Here is a 26,371-nt window from a genome sequence, read left to right on the forward strand (position 1 = left end):
CGGCACAGGGCTGCCCTCTGGGCCACGCGCCCCTCCGGTCCTCTGTGCCTCTGCAGAAGTCCTCCCGTGTGCCCAGCACCTCACTTGCAAAAAACTCAGTTCAGCAGTGAACAGCCACTAGCAACGTCCATGACGGCTGCCGGTGCCCAGGCCTTCTCCTTGGCCATAGCTCTCACACAGCAGGACAGGAGACCCGGCCCAGCCCTCGGCCGTCCTGGGTGGCTGCGCCCCATACCCACTCCCGCTCCTGCCCTGGAATCCAGCCCTCCCCTACTCAACCTGGCTACAGGCTGGGAGGACGGGGCCCAGGGCAAAGCTGGCTGGGAGGGGAGGTGCGGGAAGCCCTGCCAGCCACCCAAGTCCCATGCAACCCAGAGCTCTGCATAGGGAGCAGGCCCAACCGCAACCTCCAGTGTCCCGCCTGCCTTGCGTGTGGGCCTGGGAATTCACATTTGCCCCAGGCTGTCCTACTTGGTGGCATTTTTCCAATCTCACTGGAGGTCCTGGGTGCAGCCCTGACCCTGCACACTGTGTGGGGTGACCCTACCTTGTGGTGGGCAGCACCCAGCCTGAGATCAGGGACCAGCCAGCTGTCCTCTGGGAGGGGATGGTGTCCAGGAGTGACCAGGACAGGGACTCGGTCAGCAGATGGCACTTGGCAGAAGAGCCATGCGCCCGGCTGGGCCCTCACTTGGGAGACTGAGAGCAGACCCAGACATGGCGAAGCAAAGGGCCAAGCAGCTGCTGGAGCTAAGGGCGGGGCAGAGCACCTCACTCTGAAGTGTGCTGCAGGAAGAGGGTGGGCCAGCACCCTCTCCTCCAGGTGCCCCTCCAGCCCACCATTCTAGGAGGCTCAGGGTCTCCTGGCAGGACCACCTGGAGTCTTCAGCCACGGGGACACACAGTAACCTGAAGTCCGGGTGCACCCAGGGGGCTGGGATGGAGCCTCGGAGCACCCTCTAGGGGCTCCTGCGGGCCAGGCTGGGAACAAGGAGGGCATTCTGTGTGGGGCACTGGGCAAGACAGACAGGACGAGCCGGAGGGGCTGCTGGCTGCCCGCCATCTCATCAGCCTGGACAGGCCAGAGGAGGGAGGGAGCCAGAGCCAGTCGTGTGGCCACAGAAAGCCACAGCTGGCCACACCGTGGACCCTGATGGCCCCGCCCATCCACCCAGCCCAGGAGAGAAGGACGAGGAAGGTGACACAAACACTAAGAAACGACCTCTTTTACTGTGAACTCAGCCACACGTGCTCTGGCTGAAGTACCTGAGGCCAGGGCTCCGGGAGGGGCGGGAAGGGCGCACTCCCGCCCCGCACCCCGCAGCTCTGCGTGGCGCTGGGTGTCACCCGGCCGCCAGCCACTGGGCCCAGCATCACCTCCGCCCATCTTCACTTGGCACTGGGGGGTGGCCGCCTCTGCTGCTCCAGCAGCCCCTCCAGGTGGTCAGCCCGCCTCACTGCGGCCTGCAACACGACAGGCGCCAGAGTTGGGAGGGTGGGGAGGGCTGCCCACTCCGGGCAGGCCCTGCAGGGGCCCCAGACCCACCTCGTGCTGTTTCCGCAGACTGTTCACGGCCTCCTCTTTCCTCGCCAGGGCTGTCTTCACCCTGTGGCAGCACATGGTGGGCTTCCGTGCAGCCCCCAACCCTGGGCCCTAGTCAGCCTCAGGTCCTGGCTCTGCGGATGGGCCCCCGAGGCTGACCGGGGCCGCTGCACAAGGAAACTACCTTCATGGGAGCCAGAACCCCAAGTGGTCCTGGGACAGCACCCTTGGGGTGCTGTGCTGCAGTGCGTGACCACCCCTCGGGCCAAGGCAGGACAGGAGAAGCAGAGGGCCCCTGGCGGCTCACGGTCCCCCCTCAGCCACACTACTGCTACACAAAGGCTGTTCCACCCAGGCCTCCAGCCCTGGCCTGATCCAGCCCACTGGGGTGTTCCCAGCATGCCCTGAGACTGAGTGCTGCAGGGGAACCGGGTGTAACTGGGGCGTGGGGCCTCCCCTGCCCACAGGCTGCCCCATTACCTGGAGGGAGGGAGGGAGGGAGGGAGGTTAGTTCTGACTCTTCTGGCTGGGCGGCAGTGCTCTCTGGCTTGGTGCTGGGTCCTGCAACCCCCACCCCATCTCTAGCCCTGCAGCCCCAGCTACCCACCTCTGGTGCACCTCGTCTAGCTCCAGCTGCTGGCGGGCTCGCAGCTCGGCCAGCTCGGCCTTGAGCTGCCGGCTCTCCTTCTCAGAGGCCGCCAGTTGGTCAGCAAACTCCTGGCGGACCACCTGGGCCAGGCTGCCACGCTCGCCCGACAGCTGCACGTTCACCTGGTGGCGGGGAGGCGGTGAGCAGGCCGCGGTGGCGGGGCTCCGGGCAGGGGAGGGCCGGGCCACTCACCGCCCGCACGTCCTCCAGCTCCTGCTCCTTCTGCCTCACCAGGGCCTGCAGCCGGCCCTTCTCCCCCTCGGCGTCTCCGAGCTGCGCCTTCAGCTCCGTGCACCGCTCCTGAAGCCTGCGTTCCGACTGCTCTAGCTCCGACAGCTCGGCCTCGTACTTATCACGCATGCGCTTCACGCTGGCGGGAGGGAGGCAGAGGGCAGGTGGCAGAGCGATGGTCCCGGCCCTGCCCTCTCCTGGGAGCCAGAGCGGCGTTCTGCGGGGCAGGGCGGGGTGGGCCTCACCGGCTCTCGGCCGCCCTCTCGCTCTCCTCCTTGGCCAGAGTCATGTCGGCCTCCAGCCGGTGGATGACCAGCTCGATCTCCTGGTCCCGGCCTTTCCGGATTTCCTCCTTCAGCTCACGTTCCCGGTTTAGCAGCCACGCCTCCTGCAGGGACACCGGGAGGGCGAGGGCGGAGGATGAGCGGCCATGGGCAGGGGCTGCGGGAGGGCTCCCTCATGCTCAGCCACTCGGGATGCACAGATTCACGGGGCAAGACCTTGCCTGCCCACACCCCCCACTCAGCAGGACCTAGTGTGGGCACAGGTGGGCAATGGGCCTGGCAGCCCCTTGGCCCAGGAGGCCATCAGAGCAGAATGAAACTCCTCTTGCCCAGAAACCCGATGCCAGAGGCGAGGCCAAAGAGGACCACTTGCTCTGTGGCTGGGGCAGCTTGGGTGGCCCACGGGCCTGGGCGGTCAGAGGGTAAGTGGGGCTGCCAATCCCAAAAGGAAACACTGGAGGCCAAGGAAGGCCATCCTCCTAGGCCTGGGCCAGGCCAGGCAGCTTCTGGGGAGTAAAGACCTGCGTCCGCTCTCCTCTCAGAAGTCTGCCCAGGCCTGCCCAGGCCAGGCCCTCACTCCAACGCCTTAGCCTTCCTGAAGCTACATAAGCACAGCACAAGTTGGCACGCACGCTCAGAGTAAGCCATCATGCCCCAAAGCAGCCAGATGTGATACAGAAGTGGGGCTTCCTGGGGATCCCACTGGGACCCGCCCCCCACCAGGCCCCACCTCCTTCTTGGCGCAACTGGCCATCCATGCCTGCCTCTCCACCTCCAGCTGGTCCTTCAGGGCCTGCAGCTCCATCTGGAGGGGACAGGGCATGAGAGCCAGCCCCGTACGGGGCCCACCCAGCCCGGTCAGGCAGGGCCCAGAGCTCCACCGTGCACCGGGGACGGCAGACACCTGATGCCGGCGCTCCTGCTCCTCCCTGCCCTTCTCCAGCTCGGCCCTCAGGGCCCGGGTCAGCGCCGAGCTGCTCTCCTCCAGCTGCTGCCTCAGCTCGTCCAGCTCCGCCCGCTGCCTGCAAAGGCGGGGGTCAGTGGGCGGGCTCCCAGTGGGGCTGGCCCAGGCCGGGTCGCGTTGGAAGGCAAGGCACCTGGCGGCCTGCTGGCCCAGCCGCTCCCGCTCCTCGGCCACCTCGTTGTACAGCCGTCGCCGCTGCTGCTCCAAGGTCCGCTGCTCCTGCTCCAGGTGCTGCTCGAACCTGCGGGGTGGTGGGCCAGCTCGCTGGGCGATGCCCGCGCTGCCATGGCAGGGCCCGCCACAGGCCACGATAGGCCCGCTCCCTGCGCGCCGGCCCCGGCGATCCACGCCATCACAGCCACTGCCCAGGTCGGCGAGGCCGGGCCGCGAGCCCTCTGCCGTCACTGACCCACCACGCCGAAGCGTCGGGGGGGCCTGGGGCAGCTGTGGAAGTCTGCGTCTAGTCTCGGGAGAGCCCGCCAGTGCTGTTCAGGCACCCCAGCCGGCCCCGGCCCCGGCAGCCCGGAAGCAGGACACCCACCGCTGCTGGGCGCGCTCGCGCTCCTGCTGGCCCAGCGCCTCCTTCTCCCGCTCCAGGTGCTCCCGCAGCTCCTGGGCCTGACGCAGGTAGCGCTGGGCGGCCTGCTCATCACGCTGCAGCAGCTCCGCCTCGTGCAGGCCCCTGAGCCGCCGCACCTCCTGCTTGTGCTTGGCGATGAGCTTCTGGATCTCGGGCTCCAGGCCTATGGTGGGGCACCAGCCGAGCCCCACGGGCAGGGAAGAGGCAGAGCTGCTGGACGCGCTCCTCAGGGAGCCGCCCAGAGCCTGCAGCCCCACTGTGCCTCTCCCGGCCGCAGCACCTGTGCCCCACGTGCTCTAACACTGGGCCTCCCAGGGGGTGTCAGGATCCAGGAGGAAGGGGACCCAGCAAGAGGCCAGGCCGGGGCGCTCCCCACATGCGAGGGGTCCTCAGCCCCACTCCCTCCGCCCCGCCATCTCCGCAGGCCAGCAACCCGAGCTGTGCGCGCCCGGCCTGCCCAAGCGGCGGAGCCCACGCGGCCCACCTCTGACCGTGAGCTCCTTGACCTTCTTGGTTTTCTCGTTGATCCACTTCTCCCTGCGCACTTTCTCCGCGGCGCTCATTAGTTCTTTTAGCTTCTTAATCTCCTACAAGCAAGACCACAGGGGTGGGAAGCACAGACACGCCCGACATCCCGCTCTCACCCCTTCAGGGCCAGGGCCACACCCCTGCCGCACACCCCAGGGCCCGCGTGGTGGTGGCCCGACCCTCACTGCCAGCATGGACGCTGGGGTCCACCCCACCCAGGTCTCAGCTCAGGTTGGGGTGGGTATAGAAACTTAAACCCATGCCCGTAGGAAGTGCAGGCTGAGGGGGCGGGGGGGCTGTTAACCAGCTCCTGCCAGATGGACGGGAGGGAGTTAGGAGTCCTGGCCCCATTCAGCAGGGAAGCCAAGCAGGCCCTGAGAACCGGGGAGCCAGGCTGGGAGGGCTGGCCTCAGGCTGCTGGCCCATGGCCACTGGCCTGGGGAAGGGCCAGGCAGGCACCGGGGTGAACCCCTCACCTCACCCCTCAGGGCCCAGGCCCACGAACACGCAGGAGCAGCTCAAGGCTGCGGGCAGAGCTTGGTGCAGGGAACAGCCCTCCGCCCTGGCTAATCAACATCCTCAGGGCAGCTGTGGTGTCCCCGTGACCTACTGGTCACCCCCGCATGACCTGACACCCAGGCTAGGGCCGAGGCCCTTCCATGCCCTGCTCTGGTGGCCGAGCAAAGCCCGCCATGTCGCCGGGCTCACCAGCTCGTGCTGCTCCTGCACCTGGGCCACCCGCTCCCGGAGCCGCTGGTCCCCCTGCCTGAGCTGGGCCACCACCGCCTCGCACTTCTCACTCAGGACCTTCTTGTCTTCGATCAGCTGCGGGCAGGCGGGCGGGCGTGAGGCTCTGTGCTAGACACCGCCAGACACCTGCCTGGTGGTGTCTTCTCCCAGGGCTGCCCGGCCTTGCTCTGTGCGGACACGGGGCAGCAGCTGCCGCCGGCCTCAACCCGGAGGGCTTGGCGGATATTAGAGAGGCTCTGTGGGGACGGTGGCCTCGCCCTCCTGCTGCGACCACACGGGACAGTCCAGGTCCCTGGTCACCTAGCCCTGAAGGAGGGCCTGCCTGCCAAGGTGTGTCCATGAAGCTCCTTGGGGCTCCATCGGCCTCACTCAGGCCATATCCCGGGTGGGACACACCTAAGATGACCACCCAGAGGCCACCACCTCTCCCCCCGGCTCCAGGCCTAGGTGCTCTCCGGAACAAGTCTAACCGGGGCTGCAGCCAAGCGGAGGGCAGCCTGGAAGGCTCTCTGGCTGCCCTGCAGCCCCCAGGGACCAGGAGTCATCCCAGGCACATCAAGGGAGTCTGAGGTGTGTGTCCAGACAACTCGCACGGGGCCAGCCAGCCCAGAACCGCCCAGCCCCTGCCACCTGACATCCCGGGCCTGTCAGAGGACAGGCCGCTCCTATGGTCAGCACCACACTCCAACAGAGGTAGTGGCACCAGGGAGGGCGCCAGCTCTGGAAGTTTCTGTGAGACCCGCGCTGGGTCTGGAGCCTGGCCCGTCCCTGACGCCCCGGCCCCACAGGCCTCTGGGTGGCGTCACCTGGTCGATGAAGGAGAGGTGCCGCTGGATGGTGGCCTCATAGTGGTCCTTCTGCTGCTGCAGCTGCCGGCTCAGCTCCTTCTCCGTCTCCTTGACCCGCCGGACAGTGAGGTCTCGCTGCTGCGCCTGCAGGGGTCAGGACGGGAGGGAGATGCTGATGGCCTTGGGGGAGAAGGCCCAGGTGACCTGTCTGGGCGCTGATGGCCGAGGGGAGAAGGCCGAGGCTTCAGGGGGAAAGCAGCGGCTGGCCTCGGGCAGGGTGCTGGCTTGGGGCAGTGGCGGGGCCTTACCAGCGCCCTCTGCAGCAGCACCATGGCCTGTTTCTTCTCCTCCACCTCCAGCTTCAGCCGCATCATGGACATGCTCCCCTGGGTCTCCAGCTCCGGGCGGCCCCGCCCCGCCTCTGGCAGCAGCCCCTGCAGACATGGCATAGGCCACCGGCCCGCTGCCTACCGCTTACCTGGGCATGGGGTCCCGCGGGGACCCCTTGCATCCCCTCCCATGCAGCTCTGCTCAGAGGGAGGAGCAGCTGCACACGAGGCCAAGTCAGAAGGGATGGCGGGTGACTGCTCACCCCCAGCACCTCGAGGCCGGTTCAGTATTTAGTTCATGGGAATGAGGGCTGCGGCCTGTTCAGAGGCCACAGGTATGTGATGTCCACTTCGACCTTTCTGTCTCCATCATAAAACTCACTACCACTCGCCCTGCCCAGCCCTGGTGTGTACTCAGGACTGACCCAGCCAGGGGCACCAGGGCCCAGGGACAGCAGGCTTGAAGTGGCCCGCCAGAGGAGTGCAGGGTGGAACAAGCCTGCCTGGACAGTGTCCAGCAGGGCCGCCGCGTGGCCTGGCGCGCCCACCTCGCGCAGGGCGGCCGGCCGGCCCTGCCCCGACTTCTCCATCTCATCTAGGAAGCTCATGATGCTCTGCAGCTTGGCCTCCGACAGCAGCGTCCCGTCCTCTGGGGGCCCGCAGGGCGCACCGAGCTTCCCAAATCTCTCCAGGTTGTCAGCCGTCAGGGAGCTGGCGTTGTCCTCCTGCAGGCAGGGCTGGCATTGGGTGCTGTAGGGCAGCCCAGGTGCCGGGGTCCCTCAGGGCAGGGGAGGGAGGCACAGGGCCTGGCTTGGGGCCTCTGCAGCCGTCCCGGGCTGGCATGAATACCACCGCTGCCAGGGAGCGGCACTGCCACGGGCTATCCCACGTCCTAACTCAGGGAGCCTAGACAGGACGGGGGAACGGGGACAGCAAGGCCCCTCTGTTCCTTGTTAGGGTCTCAGTTAAACCCAGGAGCCGATGGCCCCTGCTTTCCCAGACCCGCAGGGTTCACTTGCGGCGTGGTACCCAGGCTGGGTCGTGTGGGCGACAGTCACCTCATCCGTCCAGGCATATCTGTCCTTGTGATAGGCTCTGGGGCGGGGCAGAGGCTCGGGCTCCTCCTCCAGCAGCCTCAGCGTGTCCAGCAGCTCTTCCAGGGTCGCCCTGGGCTCGGCCCTGTTCCTGGGAGGGCTCACCGTCTCCGTGTCCTTGCCGGCCACGTCCTAGAAGATGTCCTGCAGTAGACACTGCCGGGGCCTCACTGTACCTCCCAAGGCTGCCTGAGCCCAGCCTGAGTCTTGGAGTCACCTCTACAACCCGGGCCACAGTTCAAGACCTTTTCCAGTAAAAAGACAGGCTCACCGCCAGCCTCATCACTGGGCACCCTGGTGCCCTGGACTCTGAGCTTCCAGCTCCTCCTCTGTGAACAGGGACAAAGGGTCCTACCCAGGGCAAATGTGCAAATCCCCGCAGATTCCAAAGCAGTTCTGAGACCCCCCCCCCCAGATGGGGCTCTTGCATCAGAGCAAGAGCGCCTGGCGGCTTTGCAGGGCTTGGGGATCCCACGGCTGGGGAGGGGCAGGGCAGAGGACAGGCCCACGAAGCCCAGGTCTGGGAAGGAGAGAAGGGCTGGCCGTGCCCGCACCTGCAGCTTGTTCTCGGGAGACTGCTGGGGCTCTGGGGACGAGTCGGAGGCTGGCAGGCAGGGCTCCCCAGGGCCTTCAGGGTGGACACTGGTGCCTGCACAACAGAACATAGCATCGTCACACGCAGGCCCCTGCCCCTCAGGAGTCTGGGAAGAAGCAGCTGTGGGGGTGCGGATTTGGAGCACAGGGGTCGCCCTCCGAGGTGTGAGGTTGGGGCCCTGGGCCTCTACACTCTGCGGTCCTGTGTCCAGGGCTGAGTGCCCTAGAGTCCAGCCCCACAGGAGAGCTGGCGAGGGTGGAGGTGGGTGGGGCCAGGGTGCTGTGGGTAGAGGCCCCAACTCCACAGCTGCAGTCACCCACCTGGGCCACAGCACAGGGCCAAGGGCATGCCGGGAGAGGCTGACCTTCTCAGCCCTATGCTGCCCAGGACCCAGGTGGACGAAAGCCGCTCACCAGTGTTGTTGGTCTTGGGGGCCTGGCGGGTGGCACCGTCAGCTGTGAGGGGTGGCTCCTGGGGGTGCCGAGGCTGCGCCAGTACTCTGGTCTCTCGACTCTCCTTGGGGAGCCCACGCACAGACTCGCCTGACTTCTGGGCTCGTTTCTGCTGCAGCTCCTGCCAGGGAAACAGTTCTAAACAGCCCCCTCAACGCCCCCCAAGAGGGCAGCCCCTGCCCCCCACAGCCCAGCTGCCAAGGCCCCATGTCCAGGGGCCTGGGGACCCAGGCAGCAGCAGAGCCACCTGAATTTGGGCTCCGGGCTGGCTGAGCCCCTGGACCCTGCTTGGGTCATCAGGCACCTGAATGGCCGCCTGCCTGGCTTGGCGCGCCTTCTCCTCCCGCGCCTTCCTCCTCGCTGCCTCCTTCTGTCGGTGCAGGTCCAGGAAGTTCTTGCCGCCCAGCTGCTGTCGCTCCTGCCAGGGAAGCCGAGGCCACATGGCTCCATGCAGAGGACTGATGGAGCCCCTGGACCCCTCGAATACCCCAGGCCATGGACTCCACGGGACAGCGGGAGGCGAGGCCCCTCCGGGCCCCTGAACCTGCCACCTCTGCTCCCTGGAGGGAAAGCCCGCACCCCGGGGCCCTCAGCAGGAGCGACGGTGCTGCATACAAGTCTGAAGCCCGGCAGGGTGTCTGCTAACACAGTCCCCGAGAAGACTGGGTGGGCCGCAGTTCCGGGTATCAATTCCAGTTGTCCCAGAAGATGCCCGCCTACTGTTCTTCTAGGGGCTCTGCTCCCGCCCTGGGAGAGCTGGGGCTCCTGAGTCCACACTGACCTCACGCTTGGAGGCCAGCAGGCGCTCCAGGCTTGAGGCTCCCGCTCGGCGTCGCTGCATCTGGCGGCGGTACCAGCGCTGAATGGTGATGGCAGCCTGGTTCACCTGGTGGATAAACCTGCAGCGAGCAGGGCCGGGATGAGAGGGAGCCTGGTCCTCCCTGTGTCCTCCAGCTGCTGCAGAAACCCACTGACCCAACGTCCAGCCAGGCAGAGCGGAGCTGGTGGCTGCACATACAGCTCTCTTCACCTGGCTGGGACCTGCCAGGACCCTTCTGGGCTTGTCCACTAGAACCAGCCCTACCTTCCCGGGAAGCTACCCAGGCGGGCAAGCGTCCATCTGCAGACTCGGGTAGCTGTGTGCACAAAAGCCAAAGGCTGGAAATAACTCAGACGGCCACCAGCTGCATACAGAGTGAACACAGGCACACCCGGTGACTGACTCTGCCGTACAGCCAAGAGCAGCGACCAACCAGTGTGCCGGGCGCGGCCTGCGCTGCAGCGCATCCCAGAGAGGGCGCTGCAAGCCCAAGAGGTTGGGGGCCTGACTTGGGTCCCTGGGACGAGGTAGGCAAAGGAGCTCTGGGAATCTGGGAGTGCTGGAATGGTCTGGGGTTGGATGCTGCGTCTGTAGACACTACTGTATATATCTGTAAACTGGGTGCATTTTACTGTGTTTGTATAATTACACTCAACAAAGCTGAGTAAACACAAAAATTGTAGCCAGGTGTGATGGCTGGCATATACCTGTAACGCTAGTACTTGGGAGGCTGAGACAGGAGGATCACAGGTTTGAGGTCAGCCTCAGCAACTTAGCAAGAGCCTGTTTCCAAATAAAAAATAAAATAGGGCTGGGAATGTAGCTCGAAGATAGAAAGCCCATGGGTTCAATCCCTAGTACCCCCCCCCAAAATAATAATAAAATAAAATACTTAGGAGGCTAAAACAGGAAGATGATCATAAGTTCAATGCCAGCCTTGAAGACTCTGTCTTAAAATAAAAAAAATAAAGGGACCAGGCACAGTGGTGCATGCCTGTAATACCAGTACTTGGGAGGCTGAGACAGAAGGATTGCAGGTTCAAGGCCAGTCTCAGCAACTTCATGAGCCCGTTTCTTTAATTTTTATTCTTTATTTTGAAACGGGGTCTTACTGGGTTACAAATGGTCTAAGCAGCTGGGGCTGTCCATGAACCATGATCCTCCTGTCTCAGCCTCCCAAATGCTGGGATTACAAGCATGCGCTACCATGCCTGGCTAATAAGCCCGTTTCAAAGTAAAAAATAAAAAACACTAGGGGTGTAGCTTGGTGGTAGAATGACCCTGGGTTCAGTCCCCAGGACCCTCCCTACAAATAAACAAAAAACAAAAAGAAAAAACAGCTGGCGCGGGTGTGGACACACGCTTGTAATCCCCGTGCAGAGAGCTCTGCCCCTCGCTTCCAGGGCAGAGGCGCCTGGGTGCATGTGCACTTTACAGTTTTGTGTTTTCTTTCCCCTCAATGTTTTCTTCCTCAACAGTTTTACTGAAGTGTAATTTACATATTACAAAAATCCACCCAGCATATAGTTCAGTGGTGTTTTAGCAAACTCATAGAGTTGTGCACCCATCAGCACGACCCAGTTCTAGAACGTTCCCACCACACCTGAGCATCCCTGACCTGCTGACCCCAGCGGCCATCGCTCACCTTCTGCCTCCAGTTGTCTCTGCCTGGTGTTTGGTACAGCTGGAGCCATCCCACGTGTAGTTTTTTTCCGCAGTACTTTTTTTTTTTTGGTGCTGAAGACTGAGCCCAGGGGCGTTCTACCTCTGAGCTCCACCCCCAGACTTTTTCTTTTTAACTGAGAGGTTGAAGCTGACTTGGAACCTGTAATCCTCCTGTCCTAGCCTCCCAAGTATTGGGATTACAGGAGTGCGCCACCACGCCAAGCTCAGCATCACTATTTTATTTATTTATTTATGTACTTATTTCTTGTGGTACTAGGGACGGAACCCAGGGGCTTTCTACCTCCAGGCTATACTCCCAGAAAGCCTAAGTAGCCGAGGCTGGCTTTGAACCGGGGCAGTCCTCCTGTCTCAGCCTCCCAACTACTGGGATTACAAACGCGCGCCACCATGCTCGGCTGCAGCATCGCTATTTGAAAACAACTCTAAAGTGGGAATCCCATCCCTGGAGTCCAGGCCCTCAGACCCCCGCCCGGCTGCTCACCTCTCAGCCTCCTCCTCTGTCACCTCCTTCCTCCTGAGCAGGCTGGCGGCGGCCGCCCCGGGCGCGCCCCGGGCCTGGTTGCTGCTGGAGAGGTTCTTGCGGGCCTTCCCGAAGCTGCCGCCCTCGCTGCCGTCGCTGGTGGCTGCCTTGATGATGTTGCTAATGGGAGAGAAGCCCAGCTCACTGGCATGGGAAGCGGCCCGCCCAGGGCATCCCCTGGCATTCCCCGGCCGTCCAGGGTCTGAGCCCAGGGACCTGTGGGCAGCAGCCCCGCCCCGCTCCACCTGGCCAAACCTCAGCGCCTTTACACACTCCAAGGCCCTGTCAGCTGGCACCTGGGCACATTTCCTTCACACTCACCTACCTATCTATTTTGTGGCAGAGAGGACAGAACCCCAGGCCTCACACAGGCCAGGCAAGGGCTCTGCCACCCGCTGACAGCTCAGCCCCAACCCTTTTTTGGTTTTATTTGGTACTGGAGGTTGAGCCAGGGTGTTCTACCTCTGAGCTAATCCTGAGCCCTATTTTGTTTCTTATTTTGAAACAGGGTCTTGCTTAAGTCGATGAGGCTGGCCATGAACCTGCGATCCTCCTGTCTCAGCCTCCCGTGTACTGGGATTACAAGCCTGCGCCACCATGCCTAGCCCCACCCTTTTTTATTTTGAGAAAAAGTCTGGCTAAATTGTCCAGGCTGGCTTTGAACTTGTGGTCTTCCTACCTCAGCCTCCCCAGGTAGTAGGATGCATACCAATGCTCTGAATGCCGTTCATATCTTGGTGCTAGGGATTGAACCTGGGGCATTTTATCTCTGAGCTACGCCCCCAGCACTATTTTAATTTTGAAATAGGGTCTTGCTAGGTTGATGAGAGTCTCACAACTTTCTGAGGCTGGCCTCAAACCTGCAATCCTCTCATCTCAGCCTCTCAAGTACTGGGGTTACCGGTGTGTGCTACCATATGCAACTCTGAACTCTGTGTGTGTGTGTGTGTGTGTGTGTGTGTGTGTGTGTGTGTGTGTATGTGTGTGTGGTACTGGGGATTGAACCCAGAGGCATTCTACCTCCAAGCTACACACCAGCATACCAGACTTATTTTTATTCTTTATTTTGAAACAGGTTCTCACTAAGTTGCAGAGAGCCTCACTAAGTAGCTAAGACTGGCTGTGAATCTGAGATTCTCCTGTCTCAGCTTCCCAAGTACTGAAATTACAAGCATGCATCACCATGCCTGACTGGACATTCTTCTTTTACAGTACTGGGGATTGAAGTCAGAGCATTCTACCTCCAAGTTAAACCCCAGCCCTATTTTTATTCTTTATTTTGAAACATGGTCTCACTAAATTGGAGAGGGCCTCACTAAATATTTGACCTGTAATCCTCCCGTCTCAGCCCCCCAAGTACTAGAATTACGCCTAGCTCAAACATTCTTTACATTTAAGAAAAACAAAAGTAAATTCTCAAAAGCCACAGGAAGCCGGGCGTGGTGGCGCACACTTGTAATCCCCGCGCGTGGGAGGCTGAGACAGGAGGATCGCACAGGTTCAAAGCCAGCCTCAGGTACTTAGTGAGGCTCTCAGCGACTTAGTGAGACCCTGTTTCCAAATAAAGTATAAAATAGGTCTGGGAATATAGCCCAGAGATAGAAAAGCCCCTTGGTTCCACCCCCAGTACCACCAAAATAAATAAATGGGAAAAAAAATAGGGTTGGGGGTGTGGCTCAGAGATACAATGCCCCTGGGTTCCTGGAGCCCGTATGCCAGCCCAGGCGAGGCAGGGCCCTGGGCCACGGCCTCCTGGGTGGGTGGCCTTACTTGAGGGAGGGGGCTGTCTGGTTGGAGCTCTTGAGGGCCGGTGCCTTCTCCGAGGGGGTGTAGTTGTTGTGCACCATGGTGGTGACGCAGTTGCCCACAGCGGCCTTGTTGCTCCTGCAGAGACAGGGCGCAGGTCAGATGGGCAAGCAGACCACCGACAACGCTGGTGGCACCGGCGTCTGGTATGAGGGGCAGTCAGGAATTGCTGTGGCCTGGTCTCCACATCCTGGGGCCCCAGAGCCTGCACCCAACAGAGAAGCCCTTCCCTGGGCCCCAAGGGGCTGCTGTGTCCCTGGGGCCACATTTGCCTCCTTGGCTTGAAGGCGGCCTGGAGCCCGCTTCCTCTCGGGGCTTCTCCAGGCCCTCAAAGCCCAGGCCACTGGCCAGCGGCAGGCCTCCCCGTGCCCTGCCAACTCAACCATCGCTCCTGGACATGCATGGTCTGCGGTGCCCCCGGCGTCAGCTCACGTGGCTCCTGGAGCCTCACGGGGCCTCACAGCACGAGATCTAGTGGACCTTCCAGTTGCTCACGGTCCCGCGCGAGCACCCTGGCTGGCACCCGAGAGCAAGCCCAGTGCTGGCACTTCTGGGGGAGAGGCTGCCCCAGGGCTGTCGGCCACGGTGCAGCCCCAACGCAAGCAGAGGCCCACAGTCCTGATGAGCAAGACCTCACCGTGCAGCCTCCGCCCTGGGTAAAGAAAGCCAGCCAGCCAGCCGGCCAGCCAGCCCAAAGCAGTCCAATCGGGCCATGAATAGTCTGTGCCCCGGGAGCCTCTGGCAAGGGGACCCAGCACCCGCAGGGCTGTACCTGTTATTAGCAGTGAAGCTGGGTGCCAGGGTGCACTCCTTCCTCCGTGGGCCCACCGGGGAGTCCAGGGCACCGGAGCTCTGGGCACTGGCTGGCAAGGCGAAGCCCCTGGGCTGGTCATCCTGTGGATCACACAAACACACACCCGGACACTAGGCCTGTCTGCCTGCCTCAGCCACAGACCAGGGAGACCCTGACTGCCAAGGGCGGCAGCAACGATAAGGAAGGGATGCAGGCGACCCTGGCGGCCAGGACTCGCGGCCATGCCGCCTGACTCACCAAGACGTTCCACGTGGCCCCCTTCTCGCTGGGCGCCTGCTTCCTTCTCCCACCAGGGCTGCCCTCAAACAGCGTCAGGAAGTCAGCAGGCTCCGCAGGCCTGTCCACGAGAGGGCAGCAAAGTCCAGTCAGAAGCCAAGTCCAGGAGGGAAGACAGGGCCATGTTTTAAGAGAGGATGCGAGGGAAAGAAAGAAGGGTGGATGCTGTGCCTAAGACCGCCGCTCAAAACAGCTGTGCCCGGCAGAGGGGCCTCGGTGGGGCGAGGCCTGGGGTTGGGGTCGGGAGTCCTCGGTGAACTTCACCAGTCACTGAGCCTGGACTGCTGAGGACCAAGGGTCCTTAAACACGCGGTCACCTGCGGCTGCCACTCACAGCCCTGTGGACAGCCGCATGGGCCTGCAGCTCAGGGACAGAAGCTCTGGGCGGGAAACGCGGCCTACCCATGTGGCAGGCATTGTTCAACCCAAACAAGGAAGGGCGCTCTGACACACTACGGCGCCGGTGAGCCCCGAGCCCGGTGCTCACGAGAGCCAGAGGCGGGCCACGCGTCTCCCGATCCCAGGCACAGAAACACCCAGAGCGCGCAGAGCCACGGAAGGCAGACGGAGCCAATGGGGGTGCGGGAGGAAATGGGAAGCGACTGTTCATGGATGTGGGTTTTCTCTGGGGTGATTGGGGTGATGAAAGCGGCCTAAACTTGACTGTGCTGGGTGCACAACTCTTGGAATGTACTAAAAACCACTGGATCGGGCTGCGGGTAGCTCAGTGGCAGGGCACTTGCCTAGAATGCGCAAGTCCCTGCGTTCCATCCCCTCAAAACACAAAACTAGTGACTGGATTGTATCTTTGTGTGTGTGTGTTACCAGGGATGGACCCCAGGGGCATTCTACCTCTGAGCTATACACCCAGCCCTATTTTTTATTCTTTATTTTGAAATGAGGTCTCACTGAGTTGCAAAGGGCCTCTCTAAGTAGCTGAGGCTGTTTGCAAACTGTGATTCTTTTGTTTCAGCCTCCCAAATGCTGGGATTACATGTGTGTGCCACCACGCCCGGCTTTATTCTTTTACTTTTGAAACAGTCTTATTAGGTTGCAGAGGGCCACACTAAGTAGCTGAGGCTGTCCGTGAGCCTGTGATCCTCCTGTCTCAGCCTCCCAAGCACTAGAGTACAAGCGTGTGGCACAGTGCCCAGCTAAAGCTCATGTTTTAAAAGCACGTCTCCAAGGCAAAGTTTAGAAGTGTGGCATGGCTGGTGGAGGTTAGTCACAGGGCAGGCCTGCAGGATAATGTCTGTCCCTGGCCACTTCCTGTCTGTCTGTCTGTCTGTCTGTGTCTGCTGCTGGCTGCCAAGAGCAGAGAGTGGCGTTTCTCTCCCACGTGCCCTGCTGCTATGGCTCTGGCCTCAGAGATGGCTGACCAAGGACTGAACTTTCAAACTACAGGCCAATCAACCCTTCCTCCTGTAAGCTGTTCCCGCCAGGCGTTTGGTCACAGCGATGGGAAAGCAGCTTAAAATAGAGACTGGTGCCAGGAGTGGGGGTGCTACTATATCTACATATGACTGTATGGTTTGGGAAACTTTGGAACTGATTCGTGGAAACCTCTGGAGATGCACTAAGATGTCGTAAACAGAGCTTAATGGGCAATCTGGCAGGAGCTTGGAGGACCAGAATGTTGATAGGAATAGTGCAGTGAAGACTGTCCGTGAGGCTTCAGACGGCAAAGAGGGTGTCACAGGGAGCTGGAATAGAGAGCAGCCACGTTATACTCTCACAAAGAACTTGTCTGCATTTTCCCCATGTCCCGAGACTGTGTGCGGCTGAATTCGGAGGTGATAAACGAGTTCTCCCTGCTGAGGGAATGCTGAGGCAGCGGCAGGGGTACTGCTGGTGGCTTTTACCTAGGTTTACTGCGGGAATCAGAAGCAAAAAGCAGAGCAGAGAGATTCAAACCCTGATTGGCTGGAAAAGCCCTTGTAAAACCGGGGCCATAGACTGTGGTTGCTGAAGAAATTAGGGCCACTAAAGAGAAGTCCTTTGCACAGAGAAAACAGAAACGATGCCTGGAGGGCATGTCAGGAATCAGCAAGACTCCACCCACGGCAGGCTGTAGAAACAGGTTGGGAAGAAGTCTCTTTGCGGAGACGCCCACTGGGTTGCCTACGAGGACGCTGCTCCCGGATTGATTTCACTGTGTCAGCCGCTCAAACATTCAGAGGCTGCTGCGGCCGGGTCAAGGAGACCCAGCTGCCGCCTGCTCACGTGGTGCTGGTTCTAAAGGAACGCAGGAGTTGAGGGTCACGGGAGCTTCCACCCAGACTTCAGAGGAAGGCCCGAGCGGCCTGACAGCGCAGAAAGGGACCAGAGCCCTGTGGCGGCGCTGAAGGGGCGACTGCAAGGCTGTGGAGGGAGGCCGAAGCTTCAACAGGGACCCCAGGAATAACCCGCCAGGAACGTGGAAGGTTGCAGGCTGTGAACGGAGGAGCCAGGCATAGAGCAGCCACACCAGTGGCACTGGCAAAGCCAGTGGGCGGGCAGAGCTGCCAAAACCCTGAGAGACCACATCACTGCCGTGCGCGCCGGACGCCGCATGCCGAGCCGCAGGAGTCCATGTTTGCCCTGCTGGGTCTCGGCCTGGGTTCCTGCCCCTCTTCCTATGGCCCGAATCCTCTATTTTGGAATGAAAATGCTTACTCTTTGCCGTTACATACTGAAAGTATACGGCTTGCTTTTTATTTTCACAGGCGCTCACAGTCTGCCTGGATCTCAGAGGAGACTCTGGACTTGGGCTATTGAGTAATGCTGGAACTGTTGGGGCCGTGGGGATTCTTAGAGATGGACTGAATACGCTTCATGTTCTGAGATGCCGTGAGCTTTTGGGGGTTGGGGGTGAAATATTCTGATTTGGGTTTGGGATGCCCTCTGGAAGCTCACTTTTGAAAGCACGTTCCCAAAGCAGCAAGGTTCAGAGGGGTTATGACCAGACAGGAGGGCCACTGGGCGTGTCCTGGAGGACAGCAGCTGTCCCTGGCTACTTTCTATCTCTGCTCCTGGCCACCATCAGCCGAGAGTGGCTTTTCTCTGCCGCCCACTCTTTTTTCTCTGTGCCTTGGAGCTGGCCGAGCACGGACTGAAGCTCTGGAACTGTGGGCCAGATAAACCCACCCCTTAAGGGCTGATCTTGTCAGGTATTTCAGTCACCGTGATAGAAAGGGAGCCTAAAATACACCTCAAGCCCAAAAGCTGAGTGTGTCAGAGGAGATCCTTGATGACAAATAGCACGACTGCACCACACATGCTGTATACACACCACACGACACAGACGCACACACACACAAACACACATTTATAACACCACAGAAATACACGACACGCTGCACACACCATATACATACGATATGCACAGACACGCTTGTCACCCGCACCACACAGATATGTCTCCTACCATGCACACGCACACACACAGACGGGCACACCATACACACCAAACACATACGCCACAGACTCCACACCACACCACACCGCCTCCGGCACTGAGGCACGCGTGGCCGCTGCCGCCCTCCAGGGCACAGTGACGTCCACAGGGAGGGTCCCTGGCCAGGCTGCGCCCACCCCTGCTCCCTGAACGCACTTTGGCAGACCCCGCACTGCCAGCTCCTCCAGGGGACAGTCCACCCCTTCCTTGGCCCCTGGCTGGCCCAGAACTTACAGCGCTGTAGCCCTGAGGAGCACTGCCCACTTGGGGACAGCGTGTGTGGGAAGGGAGTCAGGGCATGTCAGCCAGAGCGGGCATCCGCTCTGCAGGGGCCGCTGGCTCTGCTGCCCGGGGCCTCCCATGCTGCACTGGGGCCCGCAGCAGCTCCCCCCAGCCAGCTTTCTGGAGCCTCTGAAATAGCTGCAGTCTTACTGGGTGAGAACAGGCACAGGCCTCACAGGGAAGACTCAGAACTGCCCCAAAGCTGCTACCTCTGCAGACAGCGGGGTCCGACAGCAGGGGCAGTGGACAAGCTGCGGCTGGAGTCCTGCAGTGGAAGGCACCAGGCATCCAGCCCAGAGGCAGAAGCTGCAGGTGGGGGATCTGCCTCGAGGACCCAGCCGCAGTGTCCGTGCCGACACAAAGGACAGCTGCTGAGCTCAGGAGCGGTGGGACATGAGGACCAGGCACGGTGAAGGTCCCCCCGCCCCACTGCCCAGCAAGGTGCCACAGACAAGGCTGGAAAAAGGGCCGAGACGGGGAAGGAGCAGGCCAGGGAACGCAAGGGAGCAAGGCCACCGAGGGCGCGGGGGTTACCTTGGAGACCCGGTCCACGGCTGGTTGACCTGCGTGGCGCTGTTAGATCTTCGAAGGTTGTTGATGGCCCGGGGTCCTCCAGGCCCTGTGGCCTCCTACAGAAAGGGAGAAAAGTCCATGCAGTGGCCAAGGTCTCAAGACATGTGCCAGCTTGCTCAGCACCAGACCTGGCTCTGGAGAAACTGAGGTGGAGAACAGAGTGATCTTGGGGTGAAGGTCAGGGTTGGGCTAGGGGATGGTAAAGGCGGCAGATGGACAGGACGAGAGGGGCAGGTGGGTGCTGGGCGGGGGCGAGCCCTGACCTCTGAGAGCCTCACCCTCCTGCAGGAGGCAGAGGCCCTTCACCCCCGCAAGGTGGGAAGGCCGGGGCAGCGTGAGCTGGCTGGGAGCTGCGGTCCAGCAGGGAGAGAGCACCAAGGGCAGCTCTGTGGGCTTGCCAGGAGGGCGGGTGCAGGTGCATTCTTGAGCTTGCCTGCAGATACTGTAGACAGCAGGGCCCAGGACGAGGGCTCTGGGACAGACTAGCAAGCTGCACAGCCTGGCATAGCAGGAGGCCGTGTGGGGTGAGGGGGGTGAGGGCAGGCAGAGGCCTGAAGCCAGGCCACAGGGGGCTCCACACAGGAGTCTGTGGGAAGCACCTGCTGGGCCGGGCACCTCGTGGCACTCAGGCCCCGCTGGCCAGTCAACTGGAGCCCAAAGAGACATGGCAACGAGCGGCCGTGTGACCCTCTCAGAGCCCAGGTGGAGAACGCGGAAGTGAGCGGTGGGGAACGGGCGCCAGCAGAGTGGCCCCAGGGCGGTGGGGAGAGTCGCCCGTGGGGAGGCACTGGTGGATTACGGCTCGGAGCGGGGAGAGAGCACCAGCTGTCGGGGGCGGAGCAGCGAGAGGGTGGAGCTTAGACTACTTTTCCAACTTTCTGTAGGCTTAAACACCTTCTAAATTCAAACATTTTTGGGAAAAGGGCTCAATATCTGGTGGGGAAAAGCCTGGGGACCTAGCTCCCCTGCCACACAACAGCTCACCATCAGATCAACCACAGCGGTGCCACCCGGACAAAGTGAGAACTCGAGACCAGGAAAACAGGTTGATTTTTTTTTTTTTTTTTTTTTTTTTGTGGTACTGGGGATGAAACCCAGGGGCATTCCACCTCTGAGCTACACTCCCAGACCTATTCTTTTAGTCTTTTTATTTTTTGAAACAGGGTTTCAGTTGCAGAGGGCCTCACTAAATAACTGTGGCTGTCTGTGAATGTGATCCTCTGGTCTCCACCTCCTGAATGCTGGGATTACAAGTGTGCACTACCATGCCCAACTTTTCAGGTTTTTTTTTTTTTTTTTTGGTGGTACTGGGGATGGAACCCAGGGGCCTTCTACCTCCGGGCTACACTCCCAGACCTTTATTTGGAAACAGGGTCTCTTAAGCCAGCCGAGGCTAGCTTCAAACCTGTGCGATCCTCCTGTCTCTGCCTCCCAAGCGCAGGTCAGGTCTATTTTTTAAATCTGAATCCTTAAGTTATAAACAACCCAACCAAAATAGGACAAAAGCAAAACCAGGAAGCCAGTCACACACTAGGAATCACGCTCAGCTGATATGCCCTGGACAGCTCCCCACGCCACAAAATCGTTCCCAGAGAGGTCACAGGGAGGCCGGCCTCTGACTCTAGACAGGCGTGAGAGTGCCCACCTTCCAGGAGAGGACCACACTTCCCAGGCCGGGCTGCAAACAGTCGGCCACTAAAGACCGTCTAACATGCGGCCCCAGTGGCACTCCAAGTCTCCCTGCTGAGGCGCGGTGGACACTCAGGGCCCACAACTGGCCTGGAAAGGCCGCCAGAGAGCACAGAAGGCCTGGCACAAGGGGGCAGAGTGGACACGGCACCCAGGGGCTTTGGGGAAGGAAGCTGAGTGGGGGCAGGAACTGAAGGGGCGGTGACCACGGGAAGGTCTTTACTCTTGGAGAAAAAACGAGGCGTCAGGGCTTAGTCCCATGCTCCTCCGAGTGGAGCATACCGAGTGGAGCGCACTGGGCCCTGGGGAAGAGGAGGGCTAAGGGCAGGCACAGGGACCCAGTGAGGCACCGAGGCGAGGTGGGTGGGGCCTGATGGAGGAGAGCAGACCCCTGCACAGCAGGGCACTCGCAGCCCCGCAGAGCACAGCACGCTGGCATTTGCCCTCGGCCTCAGGGAGGTGACCCCCACGCCCCAGGAATACTCTGCCTGGTCAAAGTGCTCCCGTCATCCAGCGGTGAGGCTTACAGTGCAAGGTCTGAGGCACACCACGAAGGTGCCGTCAGTCCCTCTGTGGGGGCACTGTGGACTGAAGCTGGCCACAAGGATATCCACGTGCCTCTGCAGTCAGCCCAGTGAAGACCCTGGGCACCAGGGCTCCGGGGGAAACGGCCCATTCTAGGGCACACAGATAAGGTGGGAGCAGCTTCAGGGCCAGAAAGTAAGAGGCACTAAAAAATCCAAAGGATGGGTCATGTCAAGGACGCAGGAGCCAGCCGAAAGAACTCCCAGGGGCTAGAGCGGCAAAGCGGGGTGGGCTATGGCCCAAGGCCAAAGCCCATGTTGCTAACTGCCCTACAAATGGGGAAACTAGACACGACGGGAGCATCCGCAGTTGACGCAGATGCTCTTCCCCCGGGGAGGGCCTAACTCCCCCCGGAGCAGCTGCATTCGTCCAGGGAACACAGTAAGGAAGGGGCAGGGAACTTCACAGCCAGACACCTGACAGGTCCTGGGGCCCGCACAGCTCCAGGCTTCACCCTCCCCAACCCCCATCTAATCACAAGACCCAACAGGGGACCACACACAAAACCCCTGACCTTAGCCAGATGTGGTGGTGCACACTTGTAACCCCAGCGCTTGGGAGGCTGAGACAGGAGGATCACAAGTTCACGGACAGCCTCGGCTACTTGGTGAGGCACTCTGCAACTTAGTGAGACCCTGTTTCCAAATAAAAAGAAAAAAAAAATAGGGCTGGGGTATAGCTTGGAGGTAGAATGCTCCTGGGCTCAATCCCCAGTACCACACACACAAAAAAAAACACCTGACCTGCGCTGCTCACAGCCATGAAGGTCATCAGAGACAGGGGCGTCTGGGAAAGTCACAGCTCAGAGGAGACCGAGAGGACTACATGTCAGGTGTGATCCTGGGCTAAAGATGGGTATTAGGTAAAAATTGTGGAGCTGTGACCAGTGTGTGGACTCCAGCTAATGATAAAGCATCAGGGCTGGCTCAGCAGCTGTGCGAATGTCCACACCAGCGCAGCGCCCTGGCCACAGAAACCTGGGCGCAGAGTGTATGGAAATGGCTGTCCTTCCAGCTTTTCTCTGAACCTAAAACTGCTCTCATTCGAAAAGCTTATTTTTGCTGGGCGTGGTGGCGCACGCTTGTAATCCCCGCGCTTGGGAGGCGGAGACAGGAGGATCGCGCAGGTTCGAAGCCAGCCGTGCTGGCGTAAGAGACCCTGTTTCAAAAATATAAAATATAGGTCTGGGAGTTTAGCCCGGAGGAAGGAGGGCTTCCAGGAACCCCAGTACCACCAAAAAAAAAAAAAAAAAAAAGAAAAGCTTATTTTAAAAAACAGTACAATTGCGGCCAACCTTAGCTACTTAGGGAGGCCCTCTGCAACTCTATGAGACCCCGTTTCCAAAATAAAGAATAAAAAATAGGGCTGGGGGTGTACCTTGAAGGTAGAATGATCCTGGGTTCCCCGGTACTTAAAAAAAAAAAATACAATCAGCCAGATGTGGTGGTGCATGCCTGTGATCCCAGTACTTGGGAGGATGGCAGGTTCGAAGCCAGCTCAGCAATTTAGTGAGACCCTGTTTCCAAATAAAAAATAAAATCAGGCTGGGAGGGGTAGCTCTGAGGTAGAATGCCCCTGGTTTCCATCCCTAGCACCACAAAAAAAAAAAAAAAAAAAAAAAAAAAAATTATTTAAAAAAATTAGTAAAGACCTGAAAGTTTGCTGGTGTGCCGTGCAGGGGCTGGGAGAGCCACACCGCCCGTTGCTATGGATGAGCGTAAATCAGGACAATGAGCTGTCTTCTTCTTCTTTCTTTTTTCTAGTGCTAGGGATGAAACCCGCATACTAGACAAGTCCTACATCACTAAGCTACATCCCAGCCCCGGGATGACCATCTTTATTGAGAGTAATTTGGCAATACCTGCCTTTCTGTTTTGTTTTGTTTTGCGGTACTAGGAATTAAGATCAGAGGCGTTCTACCTCTGAGCTGCACCCCAGCCCTATTTTTTATTCTTTATTTTGTTTTTTTTGTTGTTGTTGTTGTTTTTTGCGGGTCTGGGGACAGAACCCAGGGACATTTGACCTCCGAGCTACACCCCCTGCCCTATTTCTTATTCTTTATTTTGAAACCGGGTCTCACTGAGTTGCAGAAGGCCTCACTAAGTAGCTGAGGCTGTCCGCGAACCACGATCCTCCAGGTCTCAGCCTCCCGAATGCTGGGATTACAAGTGTGCCCACCACGCCCGGCTAGAATGTTGGAATTTAAAGGCCTCATTTCTTTACAGGAAAGGGAACTGGGGTGAGTGATTCAGAGGGTGAAGACGGCAGGTAGGCACACAGCTTGGGTAGGACGACCCCCTAGGGCTGGTACTGATGTCACCTCAATCAGGAGACCAACAGGGGCAGCAGCTCATGTTCAGACATGGAATCTTGGGACAGAGGGTTCCGGATCGAGGAGGTCTTTGCACATGGCCCCCAGCCAGGGGCCAGCGCCCCCTGAAGCCCTGTGTCAGGAGAGAAGCCATGACCTAGCACAAACGCCCTTCTCAAATCCCAGCAAGACCAAGCGGCAGTCAGAAGGGGCGGCCCAGAAGACGGGGACTGCCCAGAACAGCTCCTGGCGGGGTGGGTCGCTCTTTCACCAACATCTGAGCCCCTGCCAGCTATGCCAGGGGTGGGGCCGCCTCAGAGGGAGCTGTGACTTACAGAAATGAACAGCTGGAACATTTCGCTAAGGAGCAGACTTGTTAACCTCCCCTACTCAGCACTGCGGAGGGCAGCAGTGCCAGCCTAGGGAAAGGCTCGGCAGGCATAGGCCTCGCTTTGGCTTTGAACGGGCACGTGGGAACAGGTTTCCAGCAGGAGGGCCGGGAGCAGCGGGTGGGTGGCCAGTGCACCCCGAGGCCAGCACCTGTACAACATCTCTGTGCAGTGTACCTACACTATCACTGCCTCGTCCCTGGCCATGCCCCCCAGGGCGTCAGGGGCAGTGAGAGGGAAGGGCCACAGGGCGGGGGTCCAGGGGCTCAGGAGCAAGGCTGGGGCTATGGAGGGCAGCAGGTGTCAGGGACACCCTAGCCAGAGCTGGCCATCCCTCTGCTGCGCAGCGCAGCGCAGTGTGTACTGGGCATGTCCACTACAGGTGAGCCGTAAGGATCCTGGGTTCTAGCTCCACCCTCCTAGGCTTTGGGAACTTATTTACTAGTCAGCTGTTCTCACCCCAAAACTCAGCTCAGACACCAGAAGTTGGACCCCACTGGACACGGGAATGGCTTTATTAGGGAGAAGGGAGGAGTGAGCCTTTTATCCACAGGGGAACTGCAGCCTAGACTCATCAGGGAATTCCTTTTTTTACCTTTTGCAGTGCTGAGGATTGAATCCAGGGGCATTCTACCTCCAAGCTACACCCTCAGCCCTATTTTTTTTTTTTTTTTTTTTTAGAACCCAGGGGCCTTCTACCTCCAGGCTACACTCCCAGACCTATTTTATATTTTATTTGGAAACAGGGTCTCTTAAGCCAGCAGAGGCTGGCTTCGAATCTACGCGATCTTTCTGTCTCAGCCTCCCAAGCCTGGGGATTACAAGCATGCGTCGCCATACCCGGCTTTCAGCCCTATTTTTTTTTTTTTTTTTTTGGTGGTACTGGGGTTCCTGGAAGCCCTTCTACCTCCGGGCTACACTCCCAGACCTATTTTTACATTTTTATTTGGAAACAGGGTCTCCTAAGCCAGCGCGCGTGGCTGGCTTTGAACCTGCGCGATCCTCCTGTCTCTGCCTCCCAAGCGCGGGGATTACAAGCGTGCGCCACCACGCCCGGCTATTCTTTATTTTTGAAACAGGGTCTCATTAAGTTGCAGAGGACCTCAATAAGTAGCTGAGCCCGTCTGCAAACCTGTGGTCCTCCTACCTCAGGCTCCCAAGTACTGGGATTACAAGTATGCACCACCACGCCCAGATCCCCCCAACCCTATTATTATTATTATTTTTTTTTTTTTTTTGCAGGTCTGGGAATAGAACCCAGAGGCATCGGACCTCTGAACTACGTTCCCTGCCCAATTTTTTATTCTTTATTTTGAAACAGGGTCTCACTGAGTTGCAGAGGGCCTCACTAAGTAGCTGAGGCTGTCTGCAAACCCCGATCCTCCTGTCTCAGCCTCCCAAATGCTGGGATTACAAGCGTGCGCCACCATGCCCGGCTTCCAACCCTATTTTTTAATTCTTTATTTTGAAGCAAGGTCTCACTGAGTTGCAGAGGGCCTCACTAAGTAGCGGAGGCTGGCCGTGAACTTGTGATCCTTCTGTCTTAGCTCCTGAGTACCGGTTGCAGGCGTGCCCAGGGCGCCGGGCTCTACAGGGAGCTCTTGGCCGCCGGCCCCACCATGACTGCTCTCTACTTCGCTTACATTTCCTCATGGGCCCACCTCGGGTGCAGCACCCAGGCCCCTCCTGTTCTAGAAGCGCGGGCCACACTGAGGCCAGCCCTGGTCCCCATGGAGCGCTCCAGCCCTCCCTCTGCCCTGCCTTGAGCCTGGGCCCGGCAGCCTCAAGTCCAGACCCTCCTGGGATCCTGATCTGCAGTGACAGTTCCCCACCTCCTGCCTGGTGTCAGGAGGGGAAAGGCAGTAATCCCTCCCCACCCTCGTGAGCGCACCCAGGCTTCTCCAAGGACTCCTCACAGCTCAGCCCCATAAGGATCCGAACAAATCCCAAGGGCAGCACAGGAGGACAGGGCCCGGTGCTGGAAGGTGGGCTCTGCCTCAGGCCTCGACCTCCTTGTGGGCCAACTTCCAGGGGCCAGATGCCCCATGATGACCTTCCAGGGGCAGGGCCTGCCTCTACACTCACCAGCGCCTTCCTCCTTGGCACGCTGCCGGTGGCCACAGACACGGAGCGGATGATGGATTTGGTGGTGGAGGCGCTGCTGGGGCGCCGGGACATGGGTGGAGGGAGGCCAGTCAGACTCAGGTCCGCAGCTTCGGGGCTGCCCTCGGGGGCACCGCTGACGACCCGTGAGCCTTTCATGGTGGATGCACTGGGCCTTAGGAAGGAAAGAGGGGTGTCACGAGAGGCCCCGGAGGAGCTGCAGCCCCAAACCCCACCTGTGGCAGTGCCGCCCAGTGCAGGGGGCCTGGGTCCACCGGCCATCATGTTTCCGGA

General features: G+C 59.9%; 1 protein-coding gene across 1 annotated transcript; it reads right to left on the reverse strand.

Moving 5' to 3' along the window:
* Positions 1-1,389: 1,389 nt before the first annotated feature.
* CEP131 (centrosomal protein 131) lies at positions 1,390-26,236 on the reverse strand (the record flags this gene model as incomplete). The annotated part of the gene is made up of 25 exons (XM_080712623.1): positions 1,390-1,464; positions 1,547-1,607; positions 2,151-2,314; positions 2,385-2,562; positions 2,669-2,811; positions 3,438-3,512; positions 3,612-3,729; positions 3,805-3,912; positions 4,213-4,414; positions 4,736-4,838; positions 5,488-5,604; positions 6,336-6,461; positions 6,626-6,751; positions 7,195-7,368; positions 7,705-7,872; positions 8,295-8,389; positions 8,749-8,908; positions 9,092-9,205; positions 9,563-9,686; positions 11,775-11,933; positions 13,584-13,697; positions 14,392-14,513; positions 14,671-14,770; positions 18,962-19,056; positions 26,060-26,236. 25 exons carry the CDS (start codon positions 26,234-26,236, stop codon positions 1,390-1,392), a joined length of 3,198 nt encoding a protein of 1,065 aa, XP_080568749.1.
* Between the last annotated feature and the right edge of the window lie 135 nt (positions 26,237-26,371).

This window comes from Muscardinus avellanarius, assembly GCF_963383645.1.
Source record: "Muscardinus avellanarius genome assembly, chromosome: 16".
Classification (NCBI taxonomy): Eukaryota; Metazoa; Chordata; class Mammalia; order Rodentia; family Gliridae; genus Muscardinus; species Muscardinus avellanarius.